This window comes from Pseudopipra pipra, chromosome 5, assembly GCF_036250125.1.
Source record: "Pseudopipra pipra isolate bDixPip1 chromosome 5, bDixPip1.hap1, whole genome shotgun sequence".
NCBI classification, from domain to species: domain Eukaryota; kingdom Metazoa; phylum Chordata; class Aves; order Passeriformes; family Pipridae; genus Pseudopipra; species Pseudopipra pipra.
In genome coordinates, this window is record NC_087553.1 from 69,515,173 (window position 1) to 69,538,686 (window position 23,514).

Consider the following 23,514-nt stretch of genomic DNA (forward strand, 5'->3'; position numbering starts at 1 on the left):
CAGGGTAGGTTTAGGTTGGACGTTAAGAAGAATTTCCTCACAGAAGGGGTGATTAGACATTGGATTGGGCTGCCCAGGGAGGTGGGGAAGTCACCGTCCCTGGAGGAGTTTAAGGAAAGACTGGACGTGGCACTCAGTGCCCTGGTCTGGTTGACAAGGTGGTGTTCGGTCACAGTTTGGACTCGACGATCTTAGAGGTCTTTTCCAACGTAATCGATTCTGTGAATTGAACCTGACAGTGGAGACTGACTAGCAACGGGTATGATACCCATTCCAGTACCACCAAACCCAGTACCTTCTTCAGAGCCTTTAGTTACAATAGCCAGTGGTCTGTAAAATTAGGATTATCAGAATTTACTGCATTTAAATTTAGACAATTTAAAACAGTATTTATTCTCGGTAACTCACCCTATGCACAGGCTTGTATTCTTCCTGTGTTAGGCAAAGGTACTAAGAATGAACATGAGATATGTAAAGGATTAGGGCTCCTTCTCAAACTTGAATCTGTATATTGGTTTGTACTCTGCATTCCCTGAGAAATCCTCTGAACCAAAACCATGCTACAATATCTTTAAACAATTTTTTTCAATAGCTTCCCTTATCTGAAATCACTTCAAAGAGCTTTTTCTTCCAGTTTATATGGTCATAATTTTACAAATACTAATGAGCAGTTCTGCAGCAATTACTTTCACCCATAATTCTTGAATAGTTTGACAAATACCCATAATTAATAGGCCTCGCATCTTACTTGTAGATTATAATCTCCAAATAATTGCTGGGTTAATAGCTGAGTTTCAGGAAATTTCTTGTAATTAGCCTTTGTCCAGAATTTTAGCCATACTTATTTTAATTTAATGAACTTCTACAGGTCTTGTTAGCTCACTTCTCACAGCAAACTGTCCTAAGTCACTGGCCCGTGTTGTGGTGATTGATAAAAAGTCCATGAGGTTTCTTTAGTCCATACTGACACAGATGAACCACCTCAGGAATGCCGAACAAATATTTCTCTGTCACTCACGAGTGGGTTCTCAGTGACAGAAATAAAAAAATCCAAATGCAGTATTGTTTTCTTTGCTTATTCACAATATTACTGTGTTCAGAACTTTGAACCTTCAAAATTCAGGTTAGATTTTTCAAATCTAAACTAACATCCCCGTTATTAAAAAAGTTTTAAAATATTTGTTCTCCTGATGTGCCTTCCTCCTGTCACCGAGAATTTCTGCTGCTTTGAATGAGCTGCTCAACCTGAGAGCTCATTCCTTCAGTGCCTTTACTTTTTTTTCTTCTATTCTCACACTCCTCTGAAAATCCTGCCACACCACAATGCACGAGCCCTGTAACAGTCTCTCTTTTCAGTCAGCTCCTTCGCTACCTAACAGCACACAAAGCTTCACTTCTCCGTGTCTTAATAACCCACAACATTCTCCCGTCCAAGGACTGGGACCAGCTCTGCGAGCCACTCACCAAACTTGTGTACCGTTGCATCTGGCACTTCCCTGAGTTGTTTCCTGCACACTTGGGAAACTTGCTCCCACTGTCAAGCAGTGCTCACCCCTGGGGCTTCTGCAAGGAAAAGGTTCTCCAACCAAACGGTGGCTGGGCACTGGAACAGGCTCCCCCGGGAAGTGGTCACAGCCCCAAGCCTGACAGAGTTCAAGAAGCATTTGGATGCTTTCAGGCACATGGTGTGGTTTTGGGGTTGTCCTGTGCAGGGCCAGGAGTGGGACTCAATGATCTGTGTGGGTCCCTTCCAACTCAGAATATTCTACGACTCTGTGATTCTAATTTCTGCTTCTTTTCCCAAATGCTTTTTGGCGAAAGCACTCCAGCCCCGTGCAGGCAGAGCCACGCCTACCTGCAGAGCAGAGCACGGTGCACAGATGGAAAACAGCCTTGTGTGCATCCAAAATCGATGGGAGAAACAGCGTCAGCCCCTAAGTCAGCAAGTGCTTTGTGTTGCTCCTGGGAGCTGTTAGCCATCATGGAAGAGCAGCGTTCTGCAGGCAGTCTGCGTCAGCAATTCCGAGGAGAGCTCTCCCTTCCCACCCCAGTATCCCTGGGGAGCTCCATGGCACACCAAGGCTGAGCAGGGGGCATTGAGCTGAGCAGCTCTGCAGAAATAGCTGTGTCTCCCACCAGGAGCATCAAACAGGCTTGGAGCACCCGAGCATCCTTTGCTTGGTTGGATAACCTGACCTGCACAGCCTGTGGTGCACAGCAAGGTCAGGTCTAGGCCACGTGAAACTCAAAACACAGGGTCTGTTCTTCCCTTGTGTGCCCTGTCATAGTGAAAAAAAAATGTGGGTTTATGTAATCACCAGTCAAGGCTGGTGATTGTGCTCTACAACTTCCTTGGCTACAGCTGCAGCCAAAGCAATGTTTCTCTTCAGCCTCCTTTTTCTACTTATCAGCAGAAATTTAAACCAGAATATGCCTTGATTAGATAAAGCTGTTCAGGATGAGTAAGAAGTTGTGAAGTTTGCTAGAGCAAAGTGGGAGAAACATGATTTCACATCACAGGGATGGATGTGCTAAAGCAGTGACGTGAAACACCACAGAAGAGGGATTACAGAGGTTATTTCTGGGTCATATGGAGTTAATGAGTGAATGTGTGAATTAACTAGAACGAAACAGCAGAGCAGGCTTCAGAGATGATTTTGGGAGCTGCCTCCCCAGCTGAATGCACACCCTGCCTGAGATCTGCCCTTCTTCACCTGCCATGACTTTCTGTTTGGAAGTGTTGGTTAAACCCCACTTGCTTCTTTCCAGAGAAGTCTTTGGCTCACAGTGAGTTTGGATTACTCAACCATGCTCCCCCAGGTAACCTGGAGAGGAGCAGGGAGATGCCAACTTTACACTGAAACCTGAAAAAAAAAAAACTGCTGGGAAAAATCCTATTGGGATGGGAATGCTGCTGCGGGGCAGTCAACACTGGGGTCTGCCTGGCCAGCTTTTACTTCTCTCTTCCATCCAGCTTCATTATTCCCCTGCTTACTCTCAGTGTTTTGGTCATTTATCCTCTGTTTCTCAATTAAGACTGGTTTCTTTCCTTTCCCCAGATGACAGCTATGCTGAAACCTTCCCTCAGGGTTTCTCACCCTCCAGATGAGAAAAACAGTGGTGCCTGAAACCTTCAGGAGCCATCCTGCAAGGTTTCCCCCCAGAATCCTGCTTTAACAACTCAGGCACTAATAAGAGCACCAACAGCCACAACAGATTTCATTCCTGGCCCACAGGAAAAGAAAAAAGGGAAAATTCACAACACTCTGCTACAGAAATGGCTCATTCCCAGGCATGGGGAAGCATTTATTTGACCAAACAGCACTAACACTTATGTGGAAACAGAAGAAACAGAGCCTGTTTCCACGCATGCACCATCCCAGGAACTCTAAAGTGCAGATAAGCAGTGTGATATAAGGCATTATATAGTCACCTCACCAATCTGTCCCCTAGACTGGATTTTGGTTTTAACCTTAAAGAGACGTTTTGTAGAAAATACTACAAGAGAACAAGAAGTATCAAGAGTAACAGGCATCCTTTCTCATCATTAGGTTTTCCCCTACATGAAAAAATTTCTTCATCATTACCAAACTCATTCCACCCTTTTTTTGGTTTCCATTTTGGAGAACCAAGAGTTTTAAGGATCTGGCCTTTGTTCTTCTTCACAGGAGGAGGCACCAAACACGACTGGCAGCAGGAGCAGTCTGTCTGTTGAAAACTTAGATAAATGTCTTCCTCAGAACATCTTCCTGCTGCTGGTTGTGGAGGGTTCCAATGCCAACAGCTGGGGCTGGGAGGGGAGGTCTGCTCACAAGGCGGAGCTGAAATTGGAGTTGGGAGGAAATGATCAATGAAGCACAGGAACAGGGTTGTATCTTGAGGTCCTGATGCCATGGGGATATCTGCTGGCAGGTATCACCAGCTGGAAGGAATGCAGGAGGTTGTCCTCCATCTCCCACAGACCGTGGCTCAAAGGACATTATAGTGCATGATATGCCAGAGCAAATGGCAGCTTTGGATTCTTCTCCTACTCCAAGCATGCTGTTTCCTACCTGGGATCTTTCATTATCCTATCTACTTTGATTAAACACAGAGTAAAATAAGGCTCCAGTCTTGCCCATCACCAATGGTGCTATAAAGAGCAGAAGCAGCTTAAATTAGAAAGTGTTTGGTTTAGGCATCAGGATTAGGTTTTTGTGTAAGCACCACAGAATTTTGCATTTAAGGAGAACTTTGAACTTCATAACACTGGTGGACATCTTATCTTACCTTAAGCCCCAGCTGCTTTTCAAACCGTGGTGACACAAAGGACCATGGCCCCATGTTCTGTGGTTCTTCCTGACTCCAGATGAAGTCTAAAGGAAGGATAAGGGTACATTACAAATGCACATATTTATCTTTTCAGCAGCTCAAAAAGGACAGTTTTTTCCTTTTTTTAGCACCTCTACCTTTTTTGCCTTGGCACTACCTCTAAAATGAAGGCTTGCTAAATTGAATTCCCTTGCAGGTCCCAGCTTGCTGAATTCAAACCCAAAGTGTGTCCACCACAGGGGTACACTGTGTATATATTCAGTTTTTCTACTGCTGTTTTCAAAAGCTACTTAAAGGACTGAACTGCAAAGACCAATGCAAAAAAACATCCCAAATGGCTCGCTCTGATTTTCAGTCCTACTTTTTGGAAGCAGAGAGACAATAGCAAAGAGACAAGTTCTTTTAGCACAAGACAAACATTTGCATTATCCCACTCCAGAAACACTTGGATGTACGAGGGGAAGAGCAAACTGGAAAAAGCCATTACAGCTCTTTATCCTAAAAGGCAGGCAACAGATTCAGTTCAATACTTCAAAGACACCAGAAACACAAAGGTAAAAGTCTGGCTGACCTTTTGCTTGGCTGTATTTGCTCAACTCTTGCTGTAGAGCCTCCAGGGGGAAAGGACAGAGCTCCTCAAGTCTCAGAATAGCTGTGTTGTGCTGCTTCTCTCCCAGTGTCTCTCTTTGCTTCACCAGAGCATAGTAATGCTTTCCAGAACACAGCACCACTTGGGTGACACTGAAGAAAAACAAGAATGTTTCCAAGTTAAGGGTTTTACAGAAACTCGATGCAGAACAGCTTCACACTTCCAACAAATACAACCAGCCAAACTTCAAAGACAACTTTATGAAGCTGAATTGCTTCCCTAGACCATTCATTTCTCTTTTTTGCCTTCCATTGCCTCCCACTCCCCTTCAACCTTCTCACTCTCTACAGCTACCTAGAAGGAGGTTGTAGACAGGTGGGAGTTACTTCTGCCAAGCAACACACAACAGGACAGGAGGAAATGGCCTCAAGTTGCATCAGAGGAGGTTTAGATTGATATTAGGAAAAACTTCACTGAAAGGGTCAAGCACAGGAACAGGCTGCCCAGGGAAGTGGTGGAATGACCATCCCTGGAGGTATTTAAAAGTCTAAATGTGACACTTGGGGACATGGTTTAGTCATGGACTCAGTAATGCTGGGTTAAAGTTTGGACTTGATGATCTTGGGGGTCTTTTCCAGCCTAAATGAATCTATGATTCGGGTAACAGCTGCTCCCAGTGACTGTCAGCCAAGGAACATGGTGCAGAATAGTGCCCATCGGGTCAGTAACTACAGATTCAACCTCCCTGTGGGGGCAAGGGCCACCTGCCTGAACACCTCACTGTTTTGCAGACAGGTAACTACCTGGTAACTACCAACAATCACCAGAAGAAAAGGAGAGGAACAAGTAAAACTAAGCCACCACCCACAAAACAGCATTTGTCCCCCAAAGTCACCTCTTTCCTACCACTTCAAATTTGAGGTGTTAGGTGGGAGAAAGGGACAGGATATCCCTTCTGAGCTTCTCCTCTAAGCAAGTAAAGCTACCTTTTAGGATCTACTGAGGAGTCACCAATGACAGGCTTGAATGTTGTCCCTGGGGCCATTTCTTCAAAACTCGATACAGCAGCCTGCATGGGAGAGAGCTGGAAGTTACCAAGTCTTGCTACCTCTCCCTTAGGCCAGAGTCAGAAAGAATACTGAGACAGGGTTTTGGTAAGTACAAAATATAGCCTTCCCTCCCCCATTCCCACTCCCAGTGAAATGTGGAATGATAAGCTTCCCAAGAACACTGTCAGACCTAGAATCAACCCTACTTCTAGCTCACCTCCACTCAGCTTTAACCCTCAATCCATTCAGTCCCAAACAGGAAAAATCCCACTGATTTGACCCTAAAGCAGAGATCAGAGAACACAGAAAAACAACAAAAAGAAAGGGGAAGAGAATACAAAAGAGTAGGAAGAAAAAAAAAACCCAAAAAACCAGAAAAGGTATTTTTCAGCTTACTGGGAGCCTGAGTAACACTTTGGGAGATGCAACAATGAGAGGTTTCCTGAAGTTTCGGACCATTTGCCTCCGGAGTAAATGGAAATACTGTGCTGGGGTGGTGGGATGGACAACTGACATGTTGACCTGGTCCCCATCAACTCCCTCCTCTGAGCTGTCACACATCTGTAAAGGGGGGACACAGCAATGCCAAAGAAAGCAGTGAGACAAATATGCAAGAAAAAATCCAGGCACACAAGACACATCGACCTGTATAGGAAGAGGTGAACAAATATCCCAGTTCAGATGATTGCAAGGGAAGAACTTCAGAGAAGAAATGGCTTTAGCATTCAACTGGTAAGGTTACATCTGAATGCCTCCTTCCAGCACACTGCAACCAGGGCATGACAGATTTTTTAACAGGTCACGACTTCTTCATGAGAGTGGCAGCATCTCTCTAAAATGCTCCAAGCCCCTTTCTTTACTTAGATGAAACAGCTTTCATTTACTTACAACAGTCACAAGGGCACAACAATGAATTTTAAGATGGTTTTTTTTTTTAAATGTGCCACAGATTCACTGTTATTTAATAGTGTGCAGCCTTCTGTTTGTATGATCTGCGTCTAAAGGACAGATGCAACAGGAACCACAAGCACTTATCACAAGGTTCCATCACAGTCTTGCACCAGAGCAGGTACACCAGGAATCCCCACTTTGCATTTCTGCAGCACAACTCCCAGAGCACTGACTGCCAGTGCTGTGCTGGGGGACATGTGACCCCAATAGGGGTGGTGGGTACCTGCAAGAACCGTTCCAACCTGCAGGACGAGTGCTCAGGGCCTGCACCATCATAGCCATGGGGAAGAAGAATTACTATCCCACTCTGCAGAAGCCATTTGGCCTCACCTGGAAACACAGAATGAGGAGGAAGGGAAGAATGATTTCCACAGAACACATTACTTTGCAGAAACTACTCAGCAAAAAAGAACAGCTGATTTTCACATCATTAAATACAAGCCTGAAACATGCTGTTGGTATGCTGGATTTTCTAAAAATGTGCATAGTACAAATGATTCATTTTTACATGTATTATCTCCTTGTACACTCACCTCCAGAGATGAAAGTGTCAAATATTATCTGGGCTCCATTAAAGAAGTCTCCAAACTGAGCTTCCCAAATTGGCAGTAACTTGGGGCTCTCAATGCTCATTCCATATTCAAAACCAAGCACAGCTTCTTCAGACAAGGGACTGTTACTCACCTAACAAAAGGAAATTGTTGGGAGGGGTAGGCAAGGAAGAAGACAACCCAGGGTTAAGAACCCTCAGAACCAGGCACATCAGTGCGGGGCACACTGAGGACATGCACTGCTAAAGGCAACTGATGGTCACCTCTGTTTTGCTTTTGGCTGAAGACACTGAGGGGAAAAGAATAATACCTGATCTCTCAAAGAAAAGCAAAACCCCTTGTTAAAGTTGTTGTTTGTAACTACAAAGAACAGGAGTGCCCTGACAGTTGTCATGTCCCTGCATCTGGTGTTTGCCAGAACACACAGGCTACCTATGTGTATCCCAGCAGCCTTAAAACATGCATTGTTTCAGCACAACAGGAAGAAGGTGGTCTTGTGGACCACAGAACCCACCTCTAGGAAACCTTTCTGGTCTGGGGACATGTGATTCAGAGGAATGTAGGTATCATCTGTCTCTTGGCAAACCAACATCGCGTGTCGTTGGCTGAAGGTTCCTCTGCCAACATCTTGTCCACTTAGTCTGATATTAAACCCTTGCCAAGCAATAAACAAAACACTGAATTAGCAAGTCATGTAAAAAGGAAACATGCGGGACAACAACTCTCCATGTCCAAAATATTACAGCTCTTGTTCTGTCTCTTCTTGGATTTCTCTCATTAGCAACATCAAATCTGAGATTAAATTCTTAACCTGCAGCAGCTCCAACTCACAAGGACAGAGATGCTCTGACATTTCTCTTCTCTCCTCCCTGCAGCCAAGAATCATTTTGGGGTACATGGTTCAATTTACTGAAGCAAACTGCAAAAAAACATGCATTCTGCATCACAGGTAAATGGAGATAATGAATTCAGGCACGAGAGGAGGGAAAAGAAATAGTAGCATAAAACAGTGTACGTGGGAGCCCCACTGCTTTCAGGTGCATTGCTCACATGCTTAGCTCTAGGCACAAATATTTTTGGGGAGCGATAGGGAGCAACAATTCTTTGAAGACATTTAGAACTTAATCTACAAATATTAGTGACATACAGGATTCATATTTACCTTCTCTTGCAAATTATCAAATTTATACATCATATCAATCTTTTTACTTAGAAACACCTAACAAGTCTAATGTTATCCTTTATTGACATTAAAGCAAAAGTATTTTATTGTCTGCTGTCGCCTCTTACCTTGGCTCAGCAGAGAACCAAATGCTAAAGTTTCAGCTGTTGCCCAGTCCAGCTTTTTTCCTTCCTCCATTTTTTGAACCCTTGACTAAACAAGTAAAGAACAAGGAAAAGTTACTATTTTGCTTTTTTCCATCTGTAGTTCTTTTGGTGGCACAGACCAATAACAGAAGCTAGGAAAAAAAAAAAACCACTATGGAGAGAAAGGCTACATTCCTGCAGCCAGCTTAGGTTGGACTGGAATACACAGTCTTATTTAAGCACATCCTGAAGTTTGCCTGAGGGCCACAGAACCATGGATGATCCAGGTGTTCACCTACCAGTCAACAAACTGGACTGACAAATTAATCTTAGTCTGAAAATATTAAAAATCACAGCAGAGAGTGTAGTCTTGACAGAATTTTGGGTCTGTCTGGTTAGCAATGATGAAAGATGCCAGGTGTAAGTATTTCAGTCTCCAGAACTCGTCCCTGTTCTGCCCTGCAGAACTGCAGACAAATGATCACACCCAGCTGTGAAGTTCTTGCCTTGGGCTGGGAAGACAAGAACATCAGCCTTCTGAAATAATCAACTCACAGCCTCTCTACAGCTGCCAACCAGACACCTGCACATGCTCATCATTCATCAGAGGGAAACATTCACAACCCTAAACCAAGCCAAACCAAACACAAACTTAGGAGCTATCAAACCCTGGCTGTCAAACTTGGCCATGTGTTGTCTGATGTTTATATATATAAACCATAAAACACTCACTACTGGCTGTGGAAACTGTGTACGGGATTACCAGGTTCCTGACTCATTCTCTCACAAAATACTGATTCTAATCATAAAGTATATAAATGTTAGTCATTTATCATACCAGTTTCTATTAGTTGTAAGAATAATAAACTGTATTTTCTATAAGTTTTTTTCTTCATTGCAACAAAACATTGTTGAAATAACAAAATAATGTATAGGGTCAGATCTGGGGGGAGAAGACACGTCTTTCTTCAAACCTGGAGAAAAAATGGCATAATCTGAGCTTTGAAACAGTGAGCTGGTTTTTTTCCTAGAGAATACCATGCTACTCTCTAACTGGCAGTCTTACTGCATTTAGTACCTCTGAGCAATGGGACCAGAAACATCACCACCCTCTACTGACCTGCGCGTAGGTCTTCAGGAGGTGGCTGTGCATCTGGAGCTCTTCGGGCACCTCCACAGACTTGGCTCCGATGAACTGCAGCAGTGGCACAGGCATCCCTGTGTCCCAGGTGGTGATTTTAGCAGAGGGCTCCACGAAGCCTTTCCAGTGAGCCTGCAGGTTGGTGGCAGGTGGGCTGTACGACGTCATGTTGGCAAGGTGGTCGTTGAGTTTGGAATAGTACGTCGTCTTTATCTCGGACACTTCAGCCTCAGTCATGAGCCCAGCAGCTGTCAAGTGCTCTGCATACGTGTCTGGGATACTCTTACGGGATCTGTCAGGGAGGGATCAAACCCCATAGAGATGAAATCTGAAAACATTGTCACAGAACAAGAAAATACCACCTTACTACAGCCAGGTACCATGGAAAACAAAAATAAATGGTGTCCTGATGCATTACAGTCATTTGCATCAAGTCTGCTTTCCTGGGATTTTCAGAAAGATAACAGTTCTCTTGGATATGTATTTTACAGTCTTTTATTTTAAAAAAAAAAAAGGTGCCTAGAGTTGGCAGTTACAGGTAAAAATGAGTCCAAAACCCTTCTGTTTTACCATGCATATTTTCTTCAGAGAAATTCACAGCATTAGATGAGAATCAAGCCATCCATTCTATAAATGCTTTACCTAAAACACAGGAATTCACAGGCCAGTAAATTTTTGTGTATTTTGCTTTGGGGATAAGGATGGGATCTGAATACATTTAAATGCTCATGAAGATGAGCAGGACCAGGCAAAGACAAGACAAACATCACACTGGCTTCCTGCCCATTCTCCCACATTATCCACGCTTCCCCTTGGCACCCAGAAGACAACTTTGCCTCCTGATTACTAATGGTCACGAATTTGAAATCCAAGAGCTGTGTGCTCCAAGAGGCATCAAATTGCATATTTAAGAGCCAACACTAGTGATTACCCTCATTAACATCTCATTATCAGAGTCACACCTCAGTCAAGGCTGCTGACAGTGTAGCTGCACTTACATGAAGACCTGTCCATATGGTGGAGGATCTTAATTACACAGAAACTTCTGCTGCAGCAGCAATACTGAGTTGGTGTAGACCCAAGCACATTTCGGGTTCCCCACGAGGTGGTGGAACCCTCCCTTACCTGATGATTTTGTACATGCAGGGGTTGGTGAAGAAGGGCTCATCCAGCTCGTTGTGGCCCCACTGCCTGTAGCACAGCAAATCTACGATGACGTCCCTGCGGAACTGGCGCTGGTACTCGACGGCCAGGCGTGTGGCACGGACAACTTCTTCAGGATCATCCCCATTCACGTGGATAACTGCACACCCAATGATCTTACCTGCCCAGGGATTTGGAATATAACAGTAATCACATGAAACCCCTTCCAGAGAAAACAGACACCTACTCTGCTGAAATTACAGACAACTCATGCGAAGTGAATGGAACAACAAACGAACGACAGATGCTCTTTGTGATGGGAGCTGGGGTAAGGAGAGGAGTCTTCCCTGAGAGACAGTACAATTAGCCCAACCTCTTGAATTTGTGACAGTTTGAGCACAACTTCTTTACAAGCACTAAATTCCCAGAGGACTTTCTCTACACATTTCCTGCATGTTATTGATCTGGAAGTCTGCAGGGAATGGGAGAGAATTATTTGATCACACCTCTTTCAAACAAAAATTAAATTTTATTTCCTTCTTATCCTAAGCTATCACTACTATGATTTCATACAGGCCAGAAACAACCTTCTCCCTTGTCCCCTGTTCCAGAGAGGATTCTTCATTAAAGAAAACACTGCAAAATTCAAATGTATCAACACCCTCCCCTGTATGACAATTTGGCTGCAAATCCTCCCAGCAACAGTGCTCCTCCTGTACTTTATCTGTCCAAATTCTGGGAAATAAGGATATTTCAGCCATTCCTGTGTCAAGTTTCCCTCCTTAGCAAAATCCTGAAAGTCAAATGGTAACATCTTCCCTCCTACTGACAGGTAAGAAGAAAGGAAAATTGAGGATGGAGGAAAAAAAAACAACAACAAACAAAAACAACCCATAACACAAAACCAGCCCAGGGAAAAGTAGTACTAAAATATGCTATCTACCTTACCAGATTAATGAATCTACCTGTTTGGTTTGATGAAACCATAAAACAAACACAAATACTTAATGTTAAGTCTTAAAAACATACAAAAGTATATTTTTAGTTATAAGTGACATACACAAGAGAACTTACTACTGAGTCTCTAATCCTAGTGATAATACATCTGTTTATGACTAAGAAAGATCAATCCAAAACAAAAGACTTCTAGTTTAAGCTTGGAAAGGTCTTGAGCCTCATCTTTCCATTAAAAGCTCAACAAGCTCACCTGACAACAAACACAACAGAAAAATGAAGGAGTATCTGCCCTATAAATCTTGCTCAGAAAACACACTGGGATGATTTTGATGAAATTTAACAAGATGTATTTAAAATACATGTTACACACTCCATCGCAACACTTTTTTGAAAGCTGTCAATGACATGACAGAAATTAAACGAGTTACAGAGACTTCACAGTAATCTTGCAAATATTTCATAACATCCCGTGAAAATGTGATCAGGTTTTCCCTTGGTGTTTAGTCTTTGCCATAAGGCAGACGGGGGAGGGCATATTTTTAGCATCTGAATTGTTGCCAGTAGGAGGAAATAATCGATAATAATTTTAATTTCTACTCTATCATGAAACTGGAGCTATATTAGCACAACTCCCCAGAGCTGATAGGGACTTGCTATAAAAAGCCCACAGCACAGCACATATCCACACTGAAGTTAAAAATCCTTTCTGACACAACAGACAATTCTCCTGATTCAGCTCCACATACCAATGTCACTGCAGTACAGGGACGACCTTCCTCGCTCTGGAGGAGTGGTATAGCCCAGCTGGTTATTAACAATCAAGTGGATGCTCCCACCAACTCTGAAATGTGGTAGATTAGAGAGGGTCAGTGTTTCAGGAACAATCCCTTGCCCAGAGAAAGCAGCGTCACCATGAACCTACATTAGGGAAGATGGAAAAGTCTCATTAGGAAATACTGGAGGAACAGCAAAATCAAAACTGTAACTCATTAAGCAACACCTTTAAATTGAGTACATGGAACAGATACTATTCCAGCTGGACCCACTTCTTAAAACCTTTCAGACTACTGTTTTTATGATTTGAGACTTTATATTACCTTATCACTAACACAAGGCCATAGCAGCCAACGTGTGTACATGACTGCCTGATGTAATTCCTACCTGGAACTGACCTATAAACTCCTAAAATTGACCCACCAGTGTCCAGGTGACAGCAAGTGTCCTGGCTATGGCAAAGCTGCAGCAGTCAGCAGCAAGTCCCTGACCCCTGAACAAATTCAGCACTCTTTGCTGAATTTGGGTGAACTGGGACTTATGCCTACTCCTACCTTCCCAAAGACAAGAACAGACACAACAGGAGAAAAACAAGAGGAAAATTAACAGAAGCACTCAAAAGCAAATAAAAGCTTTCAGAAGGAAATAAAACCTAAATTCTTAGCTACATTTCAAAATAGGAATAGCAAATAAATGTTGCAAATAAAAAAATACTTTGGAAGGGGAGGGGAGTCCATTGTGATGTCCAAACCAGATTTCCAAAAAGGCTAGAGATACCAGCATGAGTATCATTTAGCATTCCAATGTTTCGAAACTAGAGATAGTTCTCCATTGGTCAGTATGATCACAGCTTCCTCAGAATGCAGACTCAGTCCTCTGCAGAGCAAAGTCACTATGCAAATTTATGTACCTTCTTATTGACAGTTCTACCTTCTAGCTATGGGATAGTGATGTCAAGCCTCAGGAGACTTTTGAGGTGCAAGTACACCTGCAAGGCAGTAGAGGTGCAACCAGTGAAATGGCAGCACTGGGTTTTATACAGTTCTGATATAGTTTTTAAGAGGTATCACAGAAAAACAAAGGTAACTACTGCAAGAGAGACAACCCAGCACCCCCACTCTATCCCTTGCCATGCTACACTTGCTCCTGAAGTGTTGGGTTTTCACTTTTCCTTCCTGTTTTTTTCTGCTGCATAAGAAGGCTATGTATCTCAGTGATAGCATTTCAATGAAGACCCTAGAACATCTGAGAGAACTTCATGGCCTTCAGCACATCCCAAAGCAGTAAAACCTACAGACAGTGTGGCTATCCAACCATACAAGACTCTTCATATCATCTCAAACCCCAGAAGATCCAATTCCTGTGGTGCAGGTAGGATTTTCCTCATTCTACCAGAAAGATGGAGACAGTTTTTGCTAGGACAGTCTTTTTTTCTGGGCTGCATTAGCAAAAAACATAAAAGCAAGGCCACCATTCATTAAACAGTGACCCTGACAGTAGAATGTCAAATTTGAAATTTATTTCTGGGAGATCTTATTCTCAAATTTCAGTTCAAATCATAAACATCAGTAGTTGCCTGATGTCCAGGAAGTAGAGTTAAGATATGTGAGAAGGTGAAAAATAAGCCACTCTCAGCAGAGATGGGCAATTAAATACTGCAGAGGTGTCCATGCAGAAGAGTTTTATAGTCTTCATATATTCTAAGCACACTGAATTTCCAAAAAAAGATTTTCAGACCTTGGACAACTAGGCTTACACTGGCACCTTAGCTGATCAGCACCTTAGCTGATCTTTACTCTTTTTCCCCTCAAGCTCTGCCCTCAGGCTAGTGGAAGGTCTATTCTAGTGGACAAACAGAGCAAGTGCCAGAGTAAACCTCAATTCAGTGTGTCTACACTTATATTTCTCAAGAAAAAGCACTGTAAAAACAGAAATCCCCAGAAAGCCCAAAGAGAAACTTCCAAACCAAGATTCTGAAAAAGGTGGCGTCTGCTTTCATCTCTTTCTTCTCAATTAGCTGAGTGATAGCAGTTAACAGTCATAAGTAAAAATTGGCCTTTTTTTTTTTTTTTCAATCTAACCCTTGGACCTCTTGAAGCCACAGTCACAATTCCATGAAACATTTTCTTTCTTTTAGGCATACTTTGAATCAGTTACTAACATGGAGGTCTCTAGCTCAGATTTAATGTTGTTCTTCTCTACTGTGCAACCCTTCCTACCACTTACCTGTACAAAACCCAAACAGTTAAATTTTTCCTGCATAGGGAAGGTCCATTTATCCTGAAGAATCTTTGTTTAAAGAGTTGCCGTACTCTCATTACTACATGGTGAAAATCTAACATTATTAGAATGAGAGAAAGAGAGAATCTAAGAAACAATAGTATGTTCTCAAAATGACACAACTGCACAGAAATATGAGGAGGAGACACAGTGGGCCACAAACACCTCCCTGAACTTGCATGCCCTAAACCCTTTTTTTTAATAAAAAAATATAAGAACCCAAACTTGCCCAAGATATTCCCATTTCTGCTTTTTTTCAATACCCTTTCCAGAAGGAAGCAAAACATTTTTTGAACTGAATTACGTTTTCATTTCTATATGTAACTTCCTCCATGTTGATTTAGGCTTCACAGGAGAACAGGTCTGCCCAACTCGTTTTTACTCCTGGCTTTAAAATGTGAAGAGTTTGACTCACTTGTTTTTCCAAGTTGAGCACAATGCAAGAAAATAAAATTTATCAAGGAACTATTTAGGATTGCCTCTACAACTATAAAAGTCAGGTCAAGGAGTAAAAACTAATTCCAGCAGAGTCTTCAACAGTACCATGATAAAATGACAAAATTCTAAATCCTCCTGAGGATTCTGCAACCTTGTTGACAGATCTTCTCCAAACCTATTAATTTAAAAGAAGGATTTTGGTGGTGGTGGTGGTTTAAATGCAAAAGTGGTCTGTGAGGAAAGGCACACATGGCTCCCAATGCAGAGTATTATTTAAAAAAAGGAAGATATCAGAAGCAGTTCTTCAGAAACCTTAGAAGTGCAGTTGTTTAAATGCCAGTATCATCACATATGGCACCTGGAAATCTTCCTTGCCCTCCTCTTTCCCCATAAACAGGATCCCAGTACTTGTCATTATACATCAAATCAGTGTTTTTCTGATATTTTTGTATACACTTCTGTTCACATTCTAGTCCAGCAAGTCTTACAAAGATCAGTTAGGAATTGTGAGCAAAATACCTGCAGGCAAATAACTTTGTCCCCGGGCTGTGCAGAGCTGTCTGGGGAGTAATCTCCATCGAGCAGGGTCTGCTGCCTCCCCCGTGTCTTGCCCACGGCCACTGGATTGATGGCTTCCAAATGGGAGGGGTTGGGCAGCAAGGTGACGTGCACAGGCCTGTGGGCACCGAAGTCGAGGTCTACAGAAGATGTCAGGTGGGAGAGAACATCCCCAATGGCTGCTGAATTCTCTGGGAACTCACTCAAACCACGCATCTTACGGAACATGAGCTGCATGGAAACAGATTTGGTCAAAACCCTTTTCTGATTCACTGACACGGTGAAAGAAAAGCATTTACTGAACCCCATGCTCTCCTTCTCCTGAAATTACAAGGGTGCTTCTGATAACAGCACAGAAAGCCCTGCATTAGAGTGATTTTTACAGCCTCCTCTGGACAGTTGGCTGAAGTGTTGACAGGAAGGGAAAACACTCTCACACAAGTTAACTTTTATGGCTCCAGCACTTACAACATGACAAACTTTTGGGGCTTTATTTCACCTCAAATAAACCAGGCATCAAGCAAGTGCTCATGAGATTATGAACCTCTTACCTCGGGTGGAAGCTGAAGCAGACCTGTGAGGAGATTAAGCCTTCCACGGTGAGGCATCCCAATAACAACATCCCTCACTCCGCTGTACGCACACATCTTGAACAGCTCGTGGAAGAAGCCCATCATACTCTCGGCCCCCTCGCCGCCATAGCGCTTCACCGTGGCAAACTTGGTGGCTAAGAAGTGATCAAACTCCTGTGAAAAACAGGACAACTTCAGCATTAGGCTATTTTAAGCAGCAGTCTTCTGTTTAGGATTTAGGTTTGTATCCTTAAGGCACACAAACCTAAAAACACTCCTTCAAAGTCTCGGCTCACTCTCCACCCACACAGTCTGAGACCAGAAGCTGTGATGACTACAAGAAATCAGCTCTTATCTCCTCCTAAGCAGAAAAATGTTAGGTTGAGGACCAAACTCTCTCTGTCTAATGTGGAAGGAGATGTATGAAGAACTGTAACACTAGAGCAATTTACAAATTACTTAACAGTTTACCTGTTTTAGGTGGAAATTAAGGAGTGGTGTTCTTTTACAGTATTAAACATAACTACCTTGAGATACAAAGTGCTAGAGAAGGACAGTGTTTCATTTTGATTTATATTTGGCACAGTCCTTAGTACACAGGTAGAATGCTTGAGAGAAGAAAAATAAATGGATCTGTATTTATTTCATTTTCTTCTCACTTCACTCCATTCACCTGTGCCTAGCCAGCTCTCATAAGTGACCAAGTTTTGGAAGCACTGGAAGTTTACTTAGTGTTTTGCAGCAGAAGACTGAAAATAAATGAAGTCTGTAACTGAGAAGACAGATCCACACCCAAAAATCAGAGCCAACTGCTGAACATCCTCTATTTAAGCAACATTCAGTTCTAAGGAATAAATGATACAAAAGTATTCACTCATAAAAGCAGTTTTTCTGTCAGGGTTAAATTCTACACTCTTAGTATAGTTCTGGTCATACTGAAATCAAAATAGGGCCCCAGTATCAACCTCTTGTGTCACTGTCAAATTCCTCTACCTTCCAAAGAGGCAACAAAATACAAAATGGACCATACACTTCTATTTAGTCATTGGTAAATATTACATTTAACACTCCTTCCACTTGGAAAACTGGAAACAGGGACAGTTTCACAGATCCTGCTCTTCTACCTTTCCAACCTTCACCGATCCTGCTCTTCTACCTTTCCATCCTTCTGGATAGCATGGGAAGAAAAGGGGAAAAAATTAAAATTTTTCACAGTACAGACGTATTGGAATCAATTTTCTCTACACATTTCGAAAGCACATAAATATTTCATTTCCTCACAGAATGCACTGAACAAAGGCTCCTTGCTGAAAAGCAAATTTGCCAGTGCTGTATCATAACACCTCAGTCCAGCTGTGATTTGTCCTCCCAAAACCTTGAGAGATACCATACTTTAAAGGCAGTAAAACAGATCAGCACCAGAACACTAAGATTTCACAGAGCTCTGTCCAGCCTTGTGTTCCCATCAGTAACATTTCAGTGAGCTGTCAGATCATTAGCCTCAGAGAATCTCACTTTTGAAGACTGATTACTCATGGGTTTGTACAAACCAAAATATGGCTCTTTGTTTCAATAATGGCTGCCAAGTAAATTCAGCAACAAACTCCAGTGAGATTGCTGCATTTGTGTACTGCAAAACCTTGTACCTCTTCCTCTTGCACACTGTCAAAGCCTTTCAGGATAGTGATTGTTCTTTTTCTGCATGAATAGTGTCCAGAGCAGTAAAGGATCCATGACAAGATTTCACGACTCTATTACAATCCAACAATGGGGAACAAGGTACCTGGGACTCCAGCATCAGTTTGCACAAGTGCTTTTTCTCTTCAGGTGTAAATGCTTCTTGCTTTAGCTCTTCAAACCTTTTAGCAAACCATTCCCTCTCCTCCAAAGTTGGAAGCTGGCTTGTTTCTATGGAAATATGCCCGCAGTATATATGGTCAAGGTAAGCCAGCACATCCTCTAGGGAAGATTCTTCTTTTCCCATGTTTAGAAGTCCTAGTGGGAAATAAATGTTATTAGTCACTTTGGGGGAGGAAGGGGAAGCACCAAGGCGTGTTTTGGAGAAAATAAAGCATGGAGAGAGACCTTCCTCTGTTCAAGGTCACAGCAACAGTCTAAGAGAGACAAGAAAAGATGAGTCTTGATTTCTGCCCTGTACTTTGACAGCTTCACTACAGTGTTAAGTATGTAAATCATCAAAGTAACAAGACATTAATGTTTAACATCAGTAACTGTAAGAACAAGTACAATTTTTCCTGATTTCCAAAGATGCTAGAAGGCAGCCACTCGTTGCACTGTGATTTCTGCAACAGACATAAGCAGGCCCAAGTTGACAATTTCTCATCCAAAAGTTCATTACTGATTGAACCACCACTCAATATTTGGTTCTTCCACAGAGGCCACAGCCTCCCAATAAACCACCCACGAACAGAACTCACTGTGAGCAGGCTGTGGACTTACCTGTAGTAACCAGAGGCCCTTGAAGAACTTCAGCCAGCTGTTGGATTTCAGGTACCATGTTCATAACAGCCTGGCCAGCAAACAGGGGGTTTATTTTGGCTGCTTTGTGGCCGTGTTCAGCGTACGCAGTTATTAAACGAGCCAGAGCATGGTCAACTGAAAGCAAAAAGAAAGCAGAACAGCATCACACATGTGCTCACATTTAATCCACTTACAGCACCAACACAGGAATGTTTTGTCCACTGGCAACTATCAAGGTTTTGGCTGGAAGGAGAGTATCTAAGCAGTTGGCTTCACCTTATCACCCTAAATACGTCCATCAGCAAACTGCTCGATCTGCTCACCCATCCAGTTTTCCAGCCAGTACGCTCTAGATTTTCCCCATGGCTCCCCTCATAAGTTAGGCTCCTGTAAACACATGCAGAACTACTTCACTTTGCTTTGAACAGGTGCCTCCACCTTGAGAACAGCACATCACCAGCACACAAAGTATTATTTCCTGAGCCAGCTCAATCATATCACTTATGCTTCCCTGTTCCTTGCTGGAATAACAGGAGGATTGGGTCTTAACAATAATTCAGGTCCCATGACTTCAGAAAAAAAGGCTGTTTCTGCAGGAGCCAAGAGCATGTGCTTAGCCAAATGTGGTAAAAATTATCAACATAGGCAAATGAGCAGCTGAAAGGTCACACACACACCTTACTGTCACTGAGCACAGACCACGAGCCAGGCTGATAAACTGCACACAATAAAATATACTGCAAGCAGAATCTGGTACAAATTAATTATATGAACCAGTTTACAATCCATTCCTAGTGCGGAGGGGTTTTTCATCTTGGTAAAGTGCTGACAGTATTCAAGTCTGAAGGCTTTCATTTTCCAAAACAATGCACTTCTGAGACCATTTCACTAAGTTATTTCTTTGACTTTTGTGTTTCCATTGCTGACACTCTGCTCCAGCCACTATGTTCACAAAGTCAGCCCATTCAAAACAGGCCCTTTTCTATAGTGGGTTCTGCAAGGGGGACATAACGCAGAACATAACTCTAACATTTCCCACAATGCTCTCAGCAAGAAAGCCATTTAAAATGTAACATAGAAATATGTTAACTATTAACAAGGAGGATACTTTGTGACAGGACTTGGTGTCCCTGAGCTACGAACCTGTTTCACTCCTGCTTCTGTCCAACAGGCTTAATTCACAAAAAAATCCCAGAATCATTATGTTTGGAAGGGACCTCTGGAGATCATCCAGTCCAATCCCTCTGCCAAGGCAGGTCACCTGGAGCAGGTGACATGAGAATGCATCCAGGTGAGTCTGGAATGTCTCCAGAGAGGAGACTCCATGCCCTCCCTGGGCAGCCTGTTCCAGTGCTCTGTCACCCTCCATGGAAAGTTCTTTCTCATGTTGAGGTAGAACTTCTTGTGTTTTAGTTTATGGCCATTGCTCCTCGTCCTGTTGCTGGGCACCACTGAAAAGATTCTGGCACCATCCTCCTGGCACTCGACTTGGAGATATTTATGTGTATTGATGAGATCCCCTCTCAGTGTTCTCCAGACTAAATAAGCCCAGCTCCGGCAGTGTCTCCTCATCAGAGAGATGTTCCAGACCTGCCATCAGCTTTCTGGACCCTTTCCAGCAGCTTCTTCTCTCTCTTGTCCTGTGGAGCCCATTCCTATCGAAGTCTCCCAAGCTGTTAACGCAGGGACCACACTCCTGCCCCGGAGAGTTTTGTGCACTTGAAATCATATTTCTGCACTATAAAACCGAGTTAAAATCACCACAGTTACCCCTGTGGGAGAGAGTTACCTGCACTGGTAACTATACGGCCAGTTCAAGCACCGTAATAGAAAAGGAAAACGACAAGCGCGGGGCAGAGGTACTTCTAGGGCAGCAAAACTGAAGTAACGTCGAATCGCTGAAGTAACTCCAGCAGCTGGTGCTGCCGGTGGCGCGGGGCCGGGCACCACAAGCTTCCCGGCCAAGGGCTCTGGGAGCGAGCGGGGCCCGCCGGGATCCCGCGGGGACGGGAGGCGGCGGGGACAACACACGGAGCCCCTCAGCCCGACCCCTCACGGCCCGCGGTCCCCGCCGCCCAGCCCAGCCCAGCCCAGCCCAGCGCCGGGGGTGTCCCACCTGCTCTGCCGGCTCCGCGGGGCTCCGCCGCCCGCCGCGCCGCCGCCTTGCCGGGTTTGTAGCCGTAGACGCCGCGCTCGGTGCGGTACCAGCGCTGCGGGCCGGGCGGGCGCAGAGCGCGGCTCAGGGCGCGGGCCCCCCCCGCCAGCGCCGCCATGGCCGCGGCCGCGCTGCCCCAACCGCCCGCGGCGCCGCCGCCACCGCCCCCCGGCCCGCCCAGAGCACCGGGGGCGGCGCCGGACCGGGGCCGGGCGGGGCTGCCCCGGCTGCGGACGGACAGAACAGGGCAGCGGGGAGGGAGATGGTGTGCTGGGCAGCGGGTGAGGAGCGTGTGGAGAGCTGTGTGCAGTTCTGGGCTCATCGGGACACGAGAGACCCCTCCCCACTGGAGAGGGTCCACAAAGCTGGTGAGGGGTCTTGGAACATCTCCCCTTATGAGGAGACACTGCGGGAGCTGGGTCTGTTCAGTCTGGAGAGAACACTGAGAGGGGATCTCATCAATACACATAAATATCTCAAAGGTGGGTGCCAAGAGGACGGTGCCAGACTCTGCCACGACGAGGAGCAATGGTCATAACCTAAACCACGAGATGTTCCACCTCAACATCAGGAAGAACTTCTGTCCATAGAGGGTGGCAGAGCACTGGAACAGGCTGCCCAGGGAGGGCCTGGAGTCTCCCTCTCTGGAGACATTCCAAACCCACCTGGATGCATTCCTGTGTCACCTGCTCCAGGTGACCCTGCCTTGGCAAGGGGGTTGGACACGATGATCTCCCGAGGTCCCTTCTAACCTTAATTATTCTGTGATTCTGTGAACCACCAGCAGGTTGGGGGAGGTGATTCTGCCTCTCTGCTCTGGTCTCATGAGACCCCATCTGGAGCACTGCATCCAAGTCTGGGGTCCCTGGCACAGGAAAGACATGGAGCTGTTGAAGTGAGTCTAGAGGAAGCCACCAAGATGATTACAGGGATGGAGCACCTTCCCTACAAGGAAGGGCTGAGGGAACTGGGATTGTTCAGCCTGGAAAAGAGAAATCTTTAGAGTGACCTAATTGTGGCCTTCCAATACCTGAAGGGAGCCTACAAGAAAGACTTTTTACAAGAGCATGTAGTGACAGGACAAGGGTGAATGGATCCAAACTAAAGGAGAGTAGGTTTGGATTAGGTATTAGGAGGAAGTTCTTTGCTGTGACGGTGGTGAGGCACTGACACAGGTTGCCTAGAGAAGTTGTGGATGTCCCATCCCCGGAATTGTTCAAGGCCAGGCTGGGTGGAGCTCTGAGCTGGATGGAGCTCTGAATTAGTGGAAGGTGTTCCTGTGCATGGCAGGGGAGTTGGAATGGGATGATCTTTAAGGTCCCTTCCAACCCAAACCATTCTGTGATTGCCAGCAGGTCCCCTCTACTCAGCAGAGGTGAGGCCACACCTGGAGCACTGTGTCCAGTTCGGGGCTCACCAGTACAAGGCAGACATGGACATACTGGGGAAAGTCCAGTGAAGGGCCACGGAGATGATGAAGAGACTGGAGTACAGATGAGGAAGGGCTGAGAGAACTGGGACTGTTCAGCCTGGAACAGAAAAAGCTCAGGAGGATCTTATCAATGTGTGTAAATACCTAAGGGAAGGTGCAGAGAGGACAGAGCCAGGCTCTGTTCAGTTTGTGCCCAATGACAGGACCAGAGGCAATGGGCACAAACTGAAACACAGGAGATTCCCTCTGAACATTAGGAGACAATTTTTTTCACTGTGGGTGACCAAGCACTGGCATAGAGTGAATAAATAAAATTGAATGTTGCAAAGAAGGCAAAAGGATACAACTATATGACAGTGGTCATGTGGCCAATACAGTGAAGTGTAACAGAAATTGAATATTAATTTTTTTTTCAATTAGAACAAAGGAACTTTGAAAATAATGCTGAAAGGTTATATGATTTAGTGAAGTTGACAGTAGAGAGGCATAAAGGGTTGATATAGTTAAACATTTCCATTCTATGCTTGGGGAAAAAGACAAATGTTGCAGGCACACTGCATGATGATTAAATACTTTTCCACAGTTCTTAAGCAAATACCAGTCGAATAGCAGATATCAATGTGGTTTTGCTTTAAATCAGACAGGCACTTAGCTGAATATTTCCCAATTAGCACTGATAGGAATAGGTTTGAATATTAAAAATTTTCCATTTTTTCCAATGACATGGTTCAGCCACACAATGTAGGTCTTGGAGAACTAATTAAATATTTGTATATATGAGTTCACTTACTGGTTCAATCAAGTCTAAGCAGGGGTTTATGGAA

General features: G+C 44.1%; 1 protein-coding gene across 2 annotated transcripts; it reads right to left on the reverse strand.

Moving 5' to 3' along the window:
- Positions 1–3,270: 3,270 nt before the first annotated feature.
- DHTKD1 (dehydrogenase E1 and transketolase domain containing 1) lies at positions 3,271–21,595 on the reverse strand. 2 transcript variants are annotated; one of them, XM_064656503.1, is made up of 17 exons: positions 21,220–21,595; positions 19,083–19,238; positions 18,406–18,617; positions 16,602–16,796; positions 16,012–16,281; positions 12,747–12,918; positions 11,026–11,224; positions 9,880–10,192; positions 8,742–8,826; positions 7,966–8,105; positions 7,434–7,584; positions 7,124–7,230; positions 6,346–6,510; positions 5,887–5,969; positions 4,883–5,052; positions 4,270–4,355; positions 3,271–3,821 (listed from the first exon to the last, which is right to left on the reverse strand). In XM_064656503.1, the coding sequence occupies exons 1-17, from the start codon at positions 21,578–21,580 to the stop codon at positions 3,720–3,722; spliced, it is 2,967 nt and encodes a 988-aa protein (XP_064512573.1). In that variant the 5' UTR covers positions 21,581–21,595; the 3' UTR covers positions 3,271–3,719. The 2 variants fall into 2 exon arrangements, with proteins under 2 accessions (XP_064512573.1, XP_064512575.1); XM_064656505.1 differs by lacking the exon at positions 21,220–21,595 and adding an exon at positions 20,247–20,836.
- Positions 21,596–23,514: the final 1,919 nt, after the last annotated feature.